Source organism: Rhinopithecus bieti, unplaced genomic scaffold, assembly GCF_001698545.2.
Source record: "Rhinopithecus bieti isolate Rb0 unplaced genomic scaffold, ASM169854v2 scaffold_14838, whole genome shotgun sequence".
Classification (NCBI taxonomy): domain Eukaryota; kingdom Metazoa; phylum Chordata; class Mammalia; order Primates; family Cercopithecidae; genus Rhinopithecus; species Rhinopithecus bieti.
Genome location: NW_016807897.1, coordinates 155,724 through 173,946, shown reverse-complemented (window position 1 = coordinate 173,946; position 18,223 = coordinate 155,724). Strand labels below are relative to the sequence as shown.

The window sequence follows — 18,223 nt, the reverse complement described above, 5'->3', positions numbered from 1 at the left end:
GCTTAATCATCAGGGTCAAGACCTCAGAATTATTGTGGCTAAGACAAAACACCCTCTAGATTTACGAGATTGAAAAGCACTCTGGCATTTTTTTTCTTTTTTCTTTTTTTTGTGTTGAAAACTTTGATCAGACTCTTGGACGGCCACCTTCCTGTGGTAGAACACGGATATACAAAGCTGGGCAGGGCAGATGAGACATCAGATACAGCTGTGGCTGGCTGCTGTCACACCCTAAAATATTACAGATCACAGGCTGCCTCTGCAGCATAACTTCCAAGAAACAGGCTGTGCTTCACAAACAATTACAAACATAACCTATCAGGAAATGAGTAAGTCTCTACCTACTAACTTTATGCACCTTGAAGGTCCCCTGGCCATGCAGACCTTATTGGCCTGCCCCCTACCCCCATTTCCCCTCATGAGTCACACTGCTCCGCAGGCATCAAGTATCTCCTTTGGTCTGGCTGGTATGCAGCAGGGCCTTGGAAAGCCTGTGGACCAGGAGGCCCCTCGACTCCCACCTCAGAAACTTGCACCTGCCAAGAAAAAGTGAAACAAGGTGGAATGTTTTGCTAGAGTTTGTGGGCCCATTTTTTGGTGGTGGGAGGAACCCTTTAGTTCGAATACGCAAGCTGCTGAGAAATACCTCTTTGGAATATGAGCCTGCAAGGTTATGGTAGACAGGGGAGCTACAAAAGATGAGGTTCCTCTCCTCTTCTCTCTCCCAGCAGCATCTTGGCTTAAAGAACAGCGGAAGCAGACTCAGGCTTTCTCAAAGTTGCCTTAAGGCTCCTGGGTCTGTGTCTGGCCCCCCTCGTCCAGCTTCTCTGCCAGCCATGGCCGGCCAAGGCCATGAGCCTTGGATCTTGGGCTCAGTCATTTCTATGCTTAATCTGATTTGCAGCTACTTGGCCCACTTTAACAAAGTGACAGGAGAGGTACCAACCCACACTGGGGTGTGGAGGAGGGAGAAGGAATAGATACAAAGATGGTGTTCAAACTATGGGCTGAGGAAGTCTTTCCTGGTTAAGGAGGAAGGATTCCTTGGGTTATATTGCAAGGTGATGCAATATTTCAGTAAGTGGAATCCAAGGGGGCGGAGAAGACACAGGGAGCAAAAGGAGCAGGGCTGGGCTCTGGACAAACAGCTGGAGGCATCTGGGGACCTGCAGGCAGAAAGGTCCCAGAAGGCAGTAGGGATAAGCCAGGACAGGGCAGTGAAGGCTGGGAAGCTAAGAAGAGGAGCTCGGGCTTCATCCTGAGGATAGCAGGGAGCCCCTGAGGATTTGTGGGCAGGGAAGTTCCGATACGGTCCTGCCCTTGGCTTGTTCCACTGCTTTCTCCCAGCTGAGCAACCTTGCAGAATCTGACTTTTCCCACTTCCCTGGGCAACGTGCTCAGCCTTGTGCTGGCTTGGTCTCTCAGGACCCCCTGTAGGTGGGAAAGTGCCTCAAAAATAGGTGTAAAAAATGTTCTCAACAAAGTCTGGCTTGGTAACGGAACCATAGGGACCTATTGCCCACTCTGATCTCTCCATGTGAGCAGTCCCTCTAAGTGACCAAGTTTCTAGCAGTATACTGGTGGCACAGCTGGTCAAGGTGTATATGTGAAAATAATCACACATTTGCTTGCCTAAAATATTTAAACTCCTTTCTGCCTCAGCTTACTGTTTGTTCTGGTTGTTTTGGTTTGGTTTTGTGTTTGAAGAAAAAAAAAGGTTAGGCTATAATAAGATTTTTAAAGCTAGAGTGAAAACACTTTTTGAAAGTTCCATTCATTCGTGAAATTGTGTGTGTGTGGTCCCCACAGGGCCTGCGGGGAGCAAAACCTGCTATGTAACTGCCATCTGGACCAGCTTCCATCCTGGAAACACGGCCACTGCAGATGGTCCACAAGGTAGGCCTGCCCTTCCAAATACGGGGTACTCTGTAGATGGATACCAAGCACATTCAACAGAGGGGCCCTAAGTTTATTTTTAGTACAAGGAAACATACCTACACTAGGTCCTAGATTTTGTAGCAGAACTAAAGATCCATAAGTCTAGAAGGAGGCTTGGGATCAGACAATAAGCTCAGATTAAAAACACGGCATGCCTCACTTTGCCCATGTAACATAGTTTTGACAGAAGTTTCAGTCAGATTGCATCTAAGACCCACTAGGCCAACTCACTTTTTTGAGGAACGCTGTAGAGAATATTTTTATTCAGCAATGAGTAAAAGTTAGTCATGTGACTAACTGCCCTCAAATGTACTGAGCTTTGAAGTCTGGCTCTCACACACAGCATGCACTTGGGGTGTGTGCCTTACGTGGAAGGGGCCCAGAATCCCTCTTGACCTGCACTGGAGGGAAAAGGAGGAGGCTGTTGCATACCTGATGGTAGGGGGGTTGTCTGTGCAAGATGCCCTGCTCATCGCAAGTCCAAGTATTCACTTGGACAACAACAGGACGGAGTGGATCAGACAGCTCTTGCCAAAGCTGGATGTAATCCTCTGGGGTCTCCAGGGTGCTTATGGTTGAGTCTGAAGTTATGGGAGACTGAGGAATGCTGGAAGAAGAAATTGTCTTAGAGTTTGAGGTGTCTATCAATGGCAGCTGGTTCATGGGGGGCCCTTGATACGCCTCAGGATAAAAACTGTAAGAGAAGAAAGCTGTTGCAGTGATGTGGATCTGGACATGACAACCGATGAGACACTCATGTGGTCATCAGTAGGTGCTTCAGGCACATTTGGTTTTGGTGGCCACACCATAGGATTCACTTGTTTGTATTTTCACTTTGGCCTAAGATTCAACTTGTCAAAGTAAAGTGAATGTAGATATTGACAGAAATTACAATCCTTTGTCTCAACTGGTTTTATTTATGTTACTTGGACAGTCTTGGTCCTGCTACAACTATGCTCTCTGTGGTCTTGGAAAGTCATTTCACCTACTCTGAAAGCACTCAGGGAGCTAATGGCTGAGAGGAGACTGTAAGGCAGATTTCCAAACTCCAAATCCAGTGCTCCCTCCACAACCCTAAGCCTGAAAGTCTTGTGATCAATATAGATTTTTGAACCCCATCCCAGACTCTGAATCTCTACTTTCCAAATCCTCCTCAGGTGGATTCTGATGATCAGGTCAGGTGGGCAATATGGCCCTAAAGCAGTCTACATGTCAAAGTCACTCATTCTAAAGCAAGGCCCAGAAGGAAGACCAGAGAGCTTTGGAAAGCCTAGCATTCATTCAAAACTATTTAGTGGGCCCCAACTATATGCTAAGCAATCCTTTCATTGCTGAGCAGAACCTTCTCTTTCTAGCATTTGGAACTGAAGACCTTATTATTGGGCAGAAATGTGTTTGTGTCCTTATATTGCCACTCAGGACTTAGCCTTCATGTATTCTTGGCTGATCTTAGCAATCTAGCAATTGTTTCACACTCACTTCCCTCCTACTGTTCATAAATGACAGGGAGATACCTACACTTGGCCTACTGCAATCACCAGATTCCAGGAAAGTTAGGGAATGAAACTGGAAGCCCAGAAGTTATTCAGCTGTGGGCACAAAAGACTTGTCCATAGACACCCTTCGCAAGAGATTAGGCTTGGGGAATGCAACCAAGTGATTTCAAGGTTTGTGGGCTAACTCCCTAGCACTGAGGCTTCCTTATCTAGTACTTTCTTCACTGGTACCCCTTTGTTCCATCAATGGATGCTCAGCCATGCACCACACATGCAGAAGGATGATGGCAGTGGCCACAGAGAAGGTAAGTTGAGAGCAAGTTGTTATTGATGAGAGGGACGCTGGTGCCACATGGACAGGTCATCTGTCTGTGGTCTCAGGCATGGGATCCAGCCATGAGGGAGAAGCAATAATCATAGCCACTATCACCATTCCATGCATGTCTTACCTTTGACTCTCATCTTCCTGTTGCCCACAGTTTTCATCTTGATAGAAGCCAGAGGACTGTTGTTCAGCTACTATCTGGATAGGAACAATGGGTTGGGTCTGTAAAAGTCTAACAGGGTTATTGCAGAGGGGCACAGATATGCCACTTGGGTTTTGCAGGCATATCTGCACCCTCTGATTCCCCACGATGACATTATGCTTCAGTGGCTGCTCTTGGAACTGCTGATTCTGCTGCTTCTCCTTTGGTTCTTTCTGCAGCATCTGCCCCTGCCGCTTCCTCCGCTCCTGCAGCTTCTCCTTCTTTTGCCACCTCTGCTCCTGCAGGTTCTTCTTCTCCTGCATTTTCTGCTCCTGCAGCTTCTTCTTCTCCTGCATCTTCTTCTGCTTCTGCACCTTCCTTTGCTCCCTCAGCTGTTGCAGCTGTTTTCGTAGCTGCCGCTGCTGCTCCTTCAGGTGTTGTTCTTGCTGCGCCAGTTGCTGCTGCATCAAAAGGCAACAGATAAAAGCACCCTGGTGTCTGCAAGAGCCCCCCAGAAATTTATTTAACATCCCCATTCAATTCTCACAAAGCAAAAGGCAGCAACAGCTGAGCCTTTCTGCACATAGTGATCTGTGTGACTGTCTACTTGTTAGACTGGATACTAGTTGCAGCCATGCACCTGGCAGTGAAAGTCTGCTAATCCAGCACATATGTACATGTAGGTACACATGGTCTAGTGTGTGCATTCAGGTCTAGGTAGCCCAGGATTTTTTACTATCTTGGGCAAATAAATTGCAGCCAACTGGACAGTCACTACCCCCTAAGGAGAATGAAGTGAGTCAAAGTCCTCAAGAAAACAAAATCCCCTTTCAGATACACAGTTAAAACAGCCTTTGCATACCTGGTTGAAGGCAACACAAGGCTCCTGAAGTTCCCCAGTGTTTTTGAGACAGTTGGATAAAGATAAACCACAGAAACACTTGACCTCCTTGGGATGTAAGAGAGGCCACTTCACTTGCCCAGTGTGTTGTTTCTTGGGCACTGCCTCTGAAGATTGGAGATCAGGACTGACAATGTGGCGTAATGTGCTTGGCTGCTTCTGTAAGGACACAGTACCACAAAGGTCTTATTCACAGTCCACATCTTTCCGTAGGGCATAAGACAAGCTGGGCATGGAGCAGGACTGCCCATAGGCAAGCCTACAGGAAGCCTTGGCTATATATAAGCCACATCAACCATTGCCAAGGCCTGGCTGGGCCAGTCTCAGCTCTTGTGGTCAGGAGAAAAAGGGCAAAACTCTAAGTCCCTGCTGGAGATCACATTAGATATCCCACATCACCCTGCAGGCAGCAGCTGTCACTACTGGCAGGCACTATTGACTAACTCCTTAAGGCTTGCCAAGGTCCCTCTCTCCTCTTCCTTCTGCTACTTATATAGAACTGCTCTCTGACCTGAAACCTAGCATCCTCACTGACCTGAAGCTGATCCATCATCAATTCCAATGCATTCTGCTGGTTTTGGATGGCATCATGGAGCAACTGAGTCCTCTCTTCTAGCTGCTCCTTCAACTTCTTCATCAGTTCCAGTTCCCGGCTAATGATGTCGTAGGCAACTGGTGATGATGGCTGTGGGGAGAATTACTTATGATTCATGTATAGTGACACTGGTGTCTCCAAGTCTTACCACCCTGTTTCACTTTAAAATTTCTGAAAGACTGAAAATGCAAATGGTAGCTTTCAAATTCAGATTTCATTCATTACTAGAAAGTTTGAAAAAAAATGGTTAATTTAGGAATTCCAGATAAGAAATGGACCACGAAGATCATTTAGCCTGATTCTTTTCCCAAAAAGAAAGAAGTGGAATTGACCCAGAGACATGAAGCAACCTGCCCAAAGTCCTTAGTGGAAGAGTCATGGGCCAGTGCCAAAGTATTCTGCTCCTGGGTCAAATCACAAATGACAGTCCACCAATAGGGCCCCTGTTAGCAATGCAATAATGAAAACCATCAACTGGCACTTCCTTTGTTCCAGGCACTCTTCTAAACATTGCATGAAAACTCATAGGGTCTGATCTTCACAGAGCCCTGAAAAGCAGGTACTATTATTGTTCTCATTAACAATTATAGTACTTAGATGAACTCTCCTCTAGGTTCTGGAAATCTAATTTTAACTTGGACAACAGCTTCACATCTGGAAAGAAGCAAATGTGCAGGTTTATAAAAGTAGAGAGTGTGTTATGGGGCAAATGATGCTCCAAATTGGCTGGAATAGAAGGAGTAAGGCAGGTCACATGTAGAGGAGAAGCCAGAGTTTTGTACAGGTTCAGGCAGTCAAGGAACTTGGATTTTATTCATCAGTCACCTGGTACTGCTGCTAGAAGATGTGTTCTACAATCCAGATCTTATCAGGGATGTAACATGCTCAGATCTCAGCTGTAAAACATGCCTTCTGGTAGCTGTGCAGAAGATGAAGTGGTGGGAGAAAAGAAGCGTGGAGTTCGGGACAAGTCAATTAGAAGGCTGTGGGAGTAATTCAAGGTAGAGATAATAGGGGCATGGAACAATCCAGAGGTAGACGATATAAAAAGGAAGAGACATATTTGAGAGAAATTAAGAAAATAACAAATGCTGGTGAGGATGTGGAGAAAGAAGAACACTCATACACTGTTGATAGGAATGTAAATTAGTACAGCCACTATGGAAAACACTATGGAGGTTCCTCATAGAACTAAAAATGCAACTACCATATGATCCAGCAAATCCCACCACTGAATATACACCAAAAGAAAGGAAATCAGTAGATCAAAAAGGTATCTGCACCCCCATATTCGTTGCAGTACTATTCACAATAGCCAACATTTGGAATTAACCCAAGTATTCATCAACAGACAAATGGCTAAAAAAATGTGTTATACATACACAATGGAATATTATTCAGCCATAAAAAGAATAAATTCACGTCACTTGCAGCAACATGGATGGAACTGGAGGACATTATGTTAAGTGAAATAAGCCAGGTACAGAAAGACAAATATCACATGTTCTCACTCATATGTGAAAGTTAAAAATGTTGATCTCATGGAGGTGCAGAGTAGAATGGTGGTTACCAGAGGCTAGGAAGGAAAGGTGGGAGAGGTGGATGAAGAGAAGTTGATTATTGGGTACAAAAATACAGTTAAACATTAGGAACAAGTTCTAGTACTCATGTAGGAAAATTAGAGTTAAAACAATTTATTGTATATTTTAAAATAGCTAGAAGAATTGTAATGCTCGCAACACAAAGAAAAAACAAATATTTGAAGTGATGGGTATCCTGATTACCCTGACTTGATCATTACACATTGTATACATGTATCCAAATATGTACATGTATCCAAAACTATGTACAACATAATATATAGAGTGTATATATACTATATATAGTATATATATAATATGAAAACCGTCAATTGGCACTATACTATGTATACTATATATAGTATATGTAAATATATACACATATACACACATATAGTATATGTAATATATACAACTATAATATATCAAAAATAAAATTCTAAGAAAAAGATTAACATCCACAATATCTTAAAGTAAAATAAAGTTTATAAAACAATAATAAAAAAGAAGCTGAGCTGGGTGTGGTGGCTCGCATCTGTAATTCCAGCTACTCAGGAGGCTGACGTGGGAGAGCTGCCTGAGGCTTGAGACCAGCCTGGGCAACAAAGCAAAAACCACATCTCTTTTAAAAAAAAAAAAAGGTGGATGGGATTTCTCAACTGATTGGTTGAGAGGCTGAGAGGGACAGAAAAGAGATGAGATTCTTGGAAAATATCTTTCAAGGCTGAAGAAGGGCCTGGGAACAATTGCTATTTGCCCGGAACTGTGCTGAATACCATGCATATAAACAAGGTCAGAGAGCCACAGTCCTGATCGATAAAGAATTTACAATATTAATGATAAGAAAAAGGTACATATACTTGCACCTTCTAGAAACCAAAACTAGACTTATACTGTGGTTCATCAGTACCCTTTATGATAATGTAAGTACACAGATGAGCTGAGAGAAAGAGAGAGAACACCCTACAAGTTGTTGTTTTCATCATTTGGAATAAAAATTATATATGTATTTTTAGTCCATTGAAAACTGTTCAATTTGTCCTTCTTTCACTATGCATTGTATGTCTCTTCCTATACGAAAGCAGACGCTCATTAGACCAAAAAAAAAAAAAAAACCACACACACATAAACGCGCGCGTACACACACACACACACACACGCACCCCATACCCCTCTAAATTCAGGACTGGAAGAGACAAACCTTACAGGTTCTCACATCCTCTCACCCTCTCCAAGCAGAAATCTTCTCTGCTGTTCCTGGAAAAGGAGCTGCCAAGCATTGGCTCTAACTTTTCTATTGAAGGAGAGAGGACTTGCTATTTCAAGAGGTGACCTAATCTGTCTGAGAAGGGCTAATAGTGCCAGACTGCTTCCTTGATCCTCTGGAACCACATCTTCCACTTTATGATCCTTCAACTATTTGGATAAAGCTGTCCTGTCCCTTCCCATTCTTCCCTTCTCAGTGTCTTCAGCAACTGATTAAGATGTTTTCCAGCCCCTTCCTCATCCTGGTCTCCATCTTTTGGATACACTCCAGGTTGTTGATACATGGCACCCAGAAATAAGCCTAATACACTAGCACATGCAGAGGCAGATGACACACATTCATTGCTGGTTATTTTGGTGATTTTTTTAAAGTTAGACTTAAAAATTTAATTACAAGTTAATTCAAAAGAGAAGATAAACCTGTCAACAGCAAAAGGAGAACCACAACTTTTGGCATAATAAGGGCATAAATCAGGCCACAGCAGATTTTCACAGAAATTTCCTTTTAAATAGCTCAAAGAATTTTCACAGCAGTCTGCAAATCCCTGCAAGGCAAGACCATTTCAACATGGAGAAACTGAGACTCAGTAATTTGCCAAGGCCACACTGCTGGCACTAAACTCAAACAATTGTGTTCTAGCCCTTAATTCTTTTCATTAGATGAGGATCCTTTTGACACGGAGTCACTCGTCTTAGGCTTGGTGATGAATGCACACAATTCCATGTAACTGACCATAAACTCACTAGCTTGGCTTCTAATCCTGATTTTAATAATCCTGTCTAACATAAAAGATGATTGTTCAAATCCATGGTTATGTAAACACATTTCGGGGTAGAGGAACTACACAGTAGTTAATCCAACCATTTTGATTTGGCTTTGGACTGTACATTGGTACTGACGTTTCAAGGTCGGGTATATCTAACGACTCTGAAATGCATGTTCTAACCTAATAAAAATTCCACTGGGAAAACCTAGCTTGTGGTGCAGGAAGAGGGTTGGTATGGGTAGGCCAGAAGGTTGTCTTCCCTCTAGATGGTTAGTATGCTCTCACAGGTGATTAAAATCAGGCTCTTAAAAATACTACCTTTTCTTAGTAGCTAAGCTTCCTATTTGGCTCAAACTTTTCCTCAAGTACAGAGTGTCCATGGGATTTCAAATTAAGAAGAGCACAGGGATTTGGTCTTCCTTAGAGAACCTCCAATATCCCTGTTTGTGAGGGTCCATTGAGTTCTCAGCTGCATCTGAAAATCCAGTACAACAGAAATAGTGATATAGTTTCGAAAAAGTAACAAACATACTTTCTGCAAAGTGAAACTGGTCACAAGAGTGAAAATTTGGGCTTTGCAAGGTTAGCTGTCTAGACAAACATGTGAAGTGAGTGAAGCGAGACTTTCAGAGGTACCTGAGCACTTGCGCCAGTAGCCCCCAGGTCCACTGAGTCCTCTGGATCCATCAGGCCTACCTGGTCTAACAGGTCCACTGGGTTCTCTGGGTCCTGCTGGTCCATTGGGCCCTCCTGGTCCACTGAGTCCTCCTGGTCCACTGAGAACTCCAGGTCCACTGGGTCTGCCCTGTACAATGGATTCACCTCAGGCTCAACTTGAAAGTCCTGCAAGGATAAGGCTGAGGAAGAAAGCACAGGGGAGTCCATGACTTAAAAAGCAAAAGTACTGATGTTATAAAAAAGACTGTACGAGGGTCATTTTAGTCCATGTTAAGGATGAGATGTGCCAGGTGCCAGGAATCATTCAGAATATTGTTTTTAAAATCTGTTCATATTTGAAAATGAAGAAAAGGGAGAGAGTGTTTGAAGTTACCACTGCCTATCCTCCAGCTTAAGCTAGTGCCTAAACCCACTGCATTTGTTAGTGTCATTTCATTCATTATAAAATTATTTTGGCTCTGCTTTTGGAGATTTAGTACCATCCAACTGATAAAACCAAATAAAATCTAGTCATAAATCACTTCTGAACAATTGGATTGCCCAGAATGTGGGACCTTGGGAGTGCTCAAAGTGCTCTGGGAGGTGTTATGACATGACTTGGCTTCAACAGCCCTGAAAAGGACAGTGGAGAACATTATTTGAATAATGCAAAATGGTACAGTTGTTTTTGAAAACACTTTGTCAGTTTCTAATAAAGTTAAACACATACTTCCCAAATGACCCAGCAGTCCCACAACCAGGACTTGAAAACGTATATTCATACAACACAAAAACTTCTATGCAAATGTTTAATGTAGCTTTATTCATGATCAAAAAACACTTGGAAACAACCCAGATGTTCTTTTACAGGTGAATGAAGTGTTAAAACCTGATAAATTCATAAGATGTAGTACTACTCAGCAATAAAAGGGATTTAACCATTGATTCATGCAAACATGGATGAATCCTAAATGCATTTTGCTAAGTGAAAGGGGCTAGACCAAAAAGGCTAGATGTCATATGATTCCTCTTACATGACATTCTGGAAAAGGGAAACCTGCAGAGGTGAAATACAGATCAATGGTTGTCAGGGGATGGGAGACAAAGGTTGAGTACAAAGAGGGAGCACAAAGGAATTTTGGGGGTGATGGAACTATTCTGTTTGGTACTGTGGTGATGGATACATGACTCTTAACATTTGTCAAAATCCGTAGAACTGTATATATCAAAGAGTGAATTTTACTGTATATAAATTTGAAAATAAATTGATCAGGAGGTAGGATAACCTAGGTGAAAATGCAGACTGTAACAAATGAATCTAATTATATTACAAATAAATGACATATCCACAGTGACGGGGGTGAGAAATAAAGAAGCTAACGTAGGAACTTCGGAAAACAGAGGTTTGCCTGGATACTGCAAAGCTAAAGACAAAAAAAAAATGCATACACAAATTAATTCCACATGGTAAATTTGTTCCTTAAGGGGTACAGGTTAGCAATTGTGAAACTACTTTTTATGAATGTTTATGTATTGGAAAAATCAATAAATATACTATACATAATGAGAGACAGATTTATCACTGTCAGAGATACAAATTACAAATAAGCAGACAGAAAAGGCGAGAAGGAACCCTATGATACTGGGCTGGAGTAGGAAATATCAATGAACTCCTGCTGCTGTTGTTGGTTGTTACATGCTGAAATAAATACAGATGGTTGTATACGGTTGCATGGGTTAGTATGAACAGACGTCTTTCTTAGCTGTTTCCACTGAGAGGGTTTAGAAGTAGTGACACAGCTGTAACAATGAGTACAACTAGCACCCAGATCTTCGTTTCTAAATACCACTTTCCAAATAAAGGACCTAAATAAGGCTCCTTAAAGAAGGGGTTGATTTCAATGACAACATGTAATAACGGAAATAAGGAAGTGAAGGGAAAAAAAAAAGATGCAGACATGATAAAAGGACAAGGGAGCCAACCTAAAAGAGCCCCATGAGCCAAAGCTGCAGCAATTTTTTTTTAATGATGATATTGGATTACAAACCAAATAATACAAAAATGCCCATGAATTCATCCTGATGTAAATGAATCTATGAATAAATGAATGAAAGAGAGACAAGGAACAACTCTTTCTTACAGCAAGATTGCAGCTAATAAATACACAAAAATAAGGGAAATTAAAAAATGGCAGTAGAAGTAATTGCTGCAGGCCAATTCCACTGATGATGCTATAATGTGAAGGAGAGTTTAAGGAGAAACAGGAAACATTATTTCCATGTTCTTAATGTAGCTCCCCTCAAATATTTGGTAAGTACAAAGGGGAAAACAGTACCACCTTAACCAAGCAATCAAGTTGACACCACCAGCAATAAAATATACCATCATGTATATTCTGATATGATGCACTAAGGAGAGCACATCACATCTGTGGTATTCTTTCCCAAAATGCAAGACCTCAATCTCATCTTGAAAAATCATCAGACGAATCCAAATTGAGGGACATTCTGTCAAATACCTGGCCCATATCCTTCAAAAGTATCAGATGATAAAAAAAAGAAAAGCAAGACTAAGACACTGTCAAAGACTGGAAGAAACTAAAAACACATATTATTTAAATTCAATGAGGGATACTGGATTAGTTATTAGAACAGAAAAACAACTTTCTGGGAAAACTGAGTAAAGGCTGAAGCTCACTTAAAAGTATTGTATCAATGTTAACTTCTTAGTTTTGACAGTTGTACTGTGGTTATGTAAAATGTTATATTAGGGGAAGCTAAATGAAGGTTATCCTAAATGGTATATTTCCCTTATTTTTCTATTTTTTTTCTTTGTGCTATTTTTGCAAATCTTCTTTAAGTCCAAAATTATTTCAAGATTAAAAGTTTGGAAAAGAGAAACATCTGGATTAGGCAGAATGAACCACTCTGTCACTTCCTATCTGCTCTTTGCAGCCTGGGGTTGCATATCTTACCAGGCTATGGTCATGAGCAAATTGTCCTTCAATCATAGCATGAGTTTGGGATGACCATTGAAAATATTTTGGAAAATTCTGGTTTCTGGACACTTCCAGTGTTTAGACCGTTGGCTAAATTTGTCTGCTTAACTCTTTTTCCACTAAAAGCCATTTTCCAAATCAGTTTAACATTTTTTTTTTTTTCCAGACGAGTCTTGCTCTGTCGTCCAGGCTGGAGTGCAGTGGTGCCATCTCGGCTCACTGCAACTTCCGCCTCCTGGGTTCCAGCCATTCTCCTGCCCCAGCCTCCCGAAGAGCTGGGACTACAGGTGCCCGCTACCACGCCTGGCTAATTTTTTGTATTTTTAGTAGAGATGGGGTTTCACCATGTTAGCCAAGACGGTCTCGATCTCCCGACCTCGTGATCCGACCACCTCGGCCTCCCAAAGTGCTGGGATTACAGGCATGAGCCACCGCGCCCAGCCCAGTTTAGCATCTTTTAATTTTCTGATTCCAAGTAAACAAAGCTACTAAATTATCTATAAGTGATAGTGAGAAACCTAGGAGTTACTTGACTTCTACCATATCAGCCATAAGCTGCTAGTCATCTCAGTATGCTCATTTTGTTGAAATAGTCATCTGTGGAAGGTTATAAGGATTTCTCCATCATTGGCTTAACAGTAGTAAACACAAATAATTCTCTATAGCAAAGTTACAATGGTAGGTCCAGATAAACAGGTTTAAAGCAATCAATCTCTTATAAATTTTAGAAATCACAATTATGAGTTCATAGAGTTTGACCTCTCCTGCCAAACATCAATTGTTTTGGAAGGAATTTTTTAAACACAGCTTTGAGATGGACAGCAACAATGGAAAAGTTGTTAACTAAGAGTTTTAAAAGTGGAGATACTAACACTGGATTTAAAAACTGAAAAAAGAGTGAAATAAAAATTAAAATAGAGCTTACTACTTCTATATAAGATTCCACATACCAATTATTTATGATCAGGTTAATTAGGAGATACGATTTGCATTATGCATCCACCATTTTCCTAAGTTTTGTACTTTTTAAACAATTACAGTTATGAAATGTCTTTAATATGGAAACTCATAAAAGAAATATCACTGTTTTTGAGAGACTCTCACTTTCCCCCTTTATTGCCATGAAAACTCAATAACAAGAGGTTTCTTTGGAATCCAACTACTGTGTGATAGCAGAATAGACTACATGAGTATAAAAAGATAAAACGCTATTCCTTCAAGGACTGAGATCCAGTGCCAATTTTTAGAAGATTAAAATTAAATAGGAGAAAAGACCATTTCCAAGCACTTGAACCTGTGATGAAATACTCATTTTTATTATTCTCAAATCATCATCTCAAATGTTTACAGAAGATGAAGAAAGCTGGAATTCACTCTGTGATTTCACACTATTATAGAGCATTATATTCATTTGAAAAACTGTAACTACGCTGTTGGTCACTATTTTTCTTCTAATAGTCCCTATCCAAATGCATAAATGTACCTACCTGGAGATTCAGGAATAGTATACAGGGAAACTGTGCTGGAGCAATAAGTTGAATCAGAATCTACAAACATTACATGAACATTTTCTTGTGGTCCATACTGCTCAACCTTTGCAATATTGATTTGGTCCTGTAAATTTCCAAAAGAGAAAGATAGGACATCGCATTTTGGAGTTAGAAAGAATAGGAAACACAGGCAGAATACAAACTTGGATGCATTTCACATCACAATTTCTAACACTGCTGCAATCAACTGAAAACCTAACAAAAAATCACCATCAAATACCTCTTTAAAAATATTGCTGGAAGATAACAAGCAGAGATTATAGATGCCACAAGGTATACACTGACAAACTTAAGAAGAGAAACACAGTATACATAATACTAAAAATAAAGGCATCAAAAATGTTTATAGATCAAAAGGCATGGCAAAAACAGTTCTGCCTTTCAGTGGTGTCAGTAGGATGCTGTCATGATAATAGCCAAGGATGGTAGTCACCTCATCTCCCATTCCTCATTATTAGACCCAAACACACTGGTTCACAGAGAAATGGGACAGCAGTGGGAGACCTGCACCACCATTGATAAGGCCATTTTCCCAGAGTTCCTGCACCTGCATCCTAAGCTTAGAGAAAGAAAAGGCCAACCGGGGGCTGTTTAACAACTATTCCATGTCTTTAGGCAGATTAAAGTTGAAAGTATTATTAGCAAAAGTACTTTTAGCAGAGAGGTGAAAAGGTCTCTAAGAGCTTCTAGGCAATGTTCTCACTGGATAGTGTCAAAGAGGGCAAGGCCATACAGACAGGAGCAGAGTGAGAGACAGAATCCATTGACTCCAAACCCAATGCTCTTTTTCCTAAGTCTGGCTACCTTTAAGCCATTTGTTGCTTTAAACTATATACGTATTTCTATTGAGTGATCCTGTCCTATTTCCTGAACAACTGGATCCTTTTTGAATAGTCTGTGGATCACTGTCCATTGAAATTTAAGTACCTTGTTTAGCAGTGAAATATTTTACATCCCTGACAAAATATTTTTTTTTACTTTTGTTCTGGACTGGCTTAAGACACAGACCCATGGTGATTTTTCTACAAGGAATCTGTTGGATCACATCCCAGCATTTCAACTTCAGGAAATTGTGCAACCTCACTGTTCAAGTGACTATGTTTTATACTCCCTAAAATAAGTGATATGTTGCCGGGGATGTGACAATATTTTCATTATTTACGACGATATTATGGTGAATCGGTATTCATTAAGATGAGATATGACCCGTCTCTTTCTTCTTCCTTCTGTTCTTCTTCATAGCCATCTATCGATTTAATCACTAACTCTTTGCTTTCTGGATTATTTTCAATAGAAATTTATATTCTCAAATGTTAATTAAGATGTCCACTTTTGGGCATTCATATGTTTGGGCTTATCAATATAAATGCAGTGAGCTTAAATTAACTTAAATGACAGCATTATGTGCAGTAATGGTAATTGGCCTGGAAAAAAACAAAGCCAAGAAACTACTTTGGAAGCAAAAAGATACCAGCTTAAAATGCAATTAGGACTAAGGTGGAAAAGCATGCATGGAGATAGGAAGACAATCAACATGCTTTTACAGTTTTGAGTGGAGTTTTGGATTCACCTTTATTCCGTAATTGTCTCCACGATTAGTATGCTAAAGGATTTGAAAAGAGAGGCATGGGTTTTGAGGCTGGACATACAGTAGGCTTCAAATGCAAACTCCAATACCTGATGGTTATGTAAACTGCAAATATGTAGGGGGAGAGGGGGAAGAGGGCATTCAAGAAGTTTGTCCCCAAATCTTTGCATTTTCCCTGTGGTGGCTTATTGTTAAAGTGCTCTGACTAATTTTTAGGAGATCCTTGCATTTTACTTTTTTGGAGGTGGTGGGCGAAAGGCCATAGGGCTTCCAATCAAGACAGCAGATTGGACAGACATGGGGAAAATGCTAGATAAAATAGAGCAGAATTTTTTTAAAAAAAATACACTGAGTTTAGAAATCCTCTCTGGACCTCATCTCTTATTTACCTGCCACCCCACTTATGTGATTTCCTTTATAGCAAAACTTCTCAAAAGGATTTTTTTATATACAATGTCTCCAATTCCACCATCTTCTCTTAAACCTACTCTGATCAGACATTATCTCCTTGAACCCCACCATACTCCACCAAAACTTTTGTCAAGTTTAGCAATGATCTACAGGTCCTAACTCTGATGGTCACTTCTCAATTGTCCACCTATCTAATCTATCAGCAGTATTTGACATTGTTCATCATTCCTTCTTCCCGTAAATACTTTCTTCACTTTGCTTACCTCCTACCTCACTAGTTACCTGTCAGTCTCTTTTGCTAATTCCTCCTTTTTCTCCCCTAATCTCTTAACTTTGGGTGTACTTCAAGGCTCAGTCCTTGGTCTTTGTTGCTATCTACCTTAGTGACCATCTTCCAGGCTTACAGCTTTAAGACCATCCATACTGATGATTCCAAAATTCAAATTTCCAGTCCAGTATTACATCTCTAGTTGGATGTCTAATGGGCATCTCAGTCATAAACATTTTCAAAACTAAGTCCCTGATATTACTCCTCCCCTCAAAGAAAACACCATTGGCTAGGCACAGTGGCTCATGCCTATAACCCCAACACTTTGGGAGGCTGAGGTGGGAGGACTGCTTGAGCCCAGAAGTTTGAGACCAGCCTGGGCAATATAGTGAGACCCTGTCTCTACAAAAAATTTAAAATTAGCTGAGTGTGGCAATGTGTGCCTGTAGTCCCAGCTACTTGGGAGGCTGAAGTGGGAGGATCATTTGAGCCTGGAAAGCAGAAGTTGCAGTGAGCTGACCATACCACTGCATTCCAGTCTGGGCAACAGAGTGAGAGACCCTGTCTCGAAAGAAAAGAAAAGAAAAGAAAGAGAGAGGAAGGAAAGAGAGAGAGAGGAAGGAAAGAGAGAGGGAGGAAGGAAGGAAGGAAGGAATGAAGGAAGGAAGGAAGGAAATTCCAGACCAGGAAACAGCATATTCCAAGGCCCAGAGGTTAAAGAAGCAGAGGGTTTGAGAAACTAAAAAATACTGCTTCAAAAAATCAACAATGGCAAAAGCATAGAGACTGATAAGAAATTGCCAGAAATGAGGTGCAGAAGTAGGTAGAAGTGAGGTCCAAAAGATGTTAGCTAAGGAGTGTAGATTTTTTCCTGAGGGAAAAGGAGTGCTATCATCAGGCTTCATGCAAATAAAAATGTCAACCTTAAGAGGAATAGAGTGCTGGGGAGAAGAGGAGCTTCAAACTTGGGCCAGTTTGGATTGGAAGGCCAACCCAACAGAGCATTTGGATATTCATGATGGAGTCAGTCTCCCCTCCCTCTTAACTCTTAATTCTCTTCTTCCATCTACTGAGCTCTAATAGTTTCAAATGGTTAACTAAGGTCCTCAGCACATCAGCTCCCTCCCCTCCCTCTTCAATGATTCTCTGCTACATGCCAAAAGCCTTGGCATGCTTGGCAGATAAGACCTTCATCTACCTGGTCCCACCTCTTTTTGAGCCTCATTTTGGCTCATGAATCCTATGCTCTTACTGAACTGGTCCCCTGTTATTTTTTTGCCTCCATGACTTTATTCCTGTACTACCTTGCCTAGAATAAATTCCAATGCTCCCAACTCTACTTGGGCCATTCTTATCCATCCTTCAAGACTAGCTCAGTGTCCATCTTCCATGAAAACTGTATCTATCTTTCTCTGAACCTTCATAAGCATACATCTGAACCTCTCCTGTAGCATGTATCTCATCTTATCTTGTATATTTATTTACATCCTGATTTTCTGCCCCCTGGTAAATAGTTAATTCCTTTATATAAAGGTCATGTCCTTTGGCTCAGGGCCATTTGGGTTTCTCCCCAAGACTTTGGACAGACAAGCTACCCCACCAATTTGAAATTTAAGTTCTGTGAGGTTCTGAGACTGGTGGACATTCAATAAAATCTTTCATCTTGGATTTTAAGTTTTTTTCTTTTTCCTTTAATGTCCTGATACCCCCCAAAAAAGTTGTTTACTGTTACACTGAGAT

The 18,223-nt window shown here is 41.0% G+C and overlaps 1 protein-coding gene across 1 annotated transcript in view; it reads right to left on the bottom strand.

Annotated features, from left to right (window-relative positions):
* Positions 1–416: 416 nt before the first annotated feature.
* PASD1 (PAS domain containing repressor 1) overlaps positions 417–18,223 on the bottom strand; it is a gene marked incomplete at its 5' end in the record, with an annotated part of 73,785 nt that continues 55,978 nt past the window's right edge. The window contains 7 exons of the mRNA XM_017884078.1: positions 417–536; positions 2,371–2,632; positions 3,884–4,362; positions 4,764–4,961; positions 5,338–5,487; positions 9,707–9,867; positions 14,154–14,280. Coding sequence (XP_017739567.1) covers positions 417–536; positions 2,371–2,632; positions 3,884–4,362; positions 4,764–4,961; positions 5,338–5,487; positions 9,707–9,867; positions 14,154–14,280 — 1,497 coding nt within the window. The remainder of the gene's footprint in view (positions 537–2,370; positions 2,633–3,883; positions 4,363–4,763; positions 4,962–5,337; positions 5,488–9,706; positions 9,868–14,153; positions 14,281–18,223) is intronic.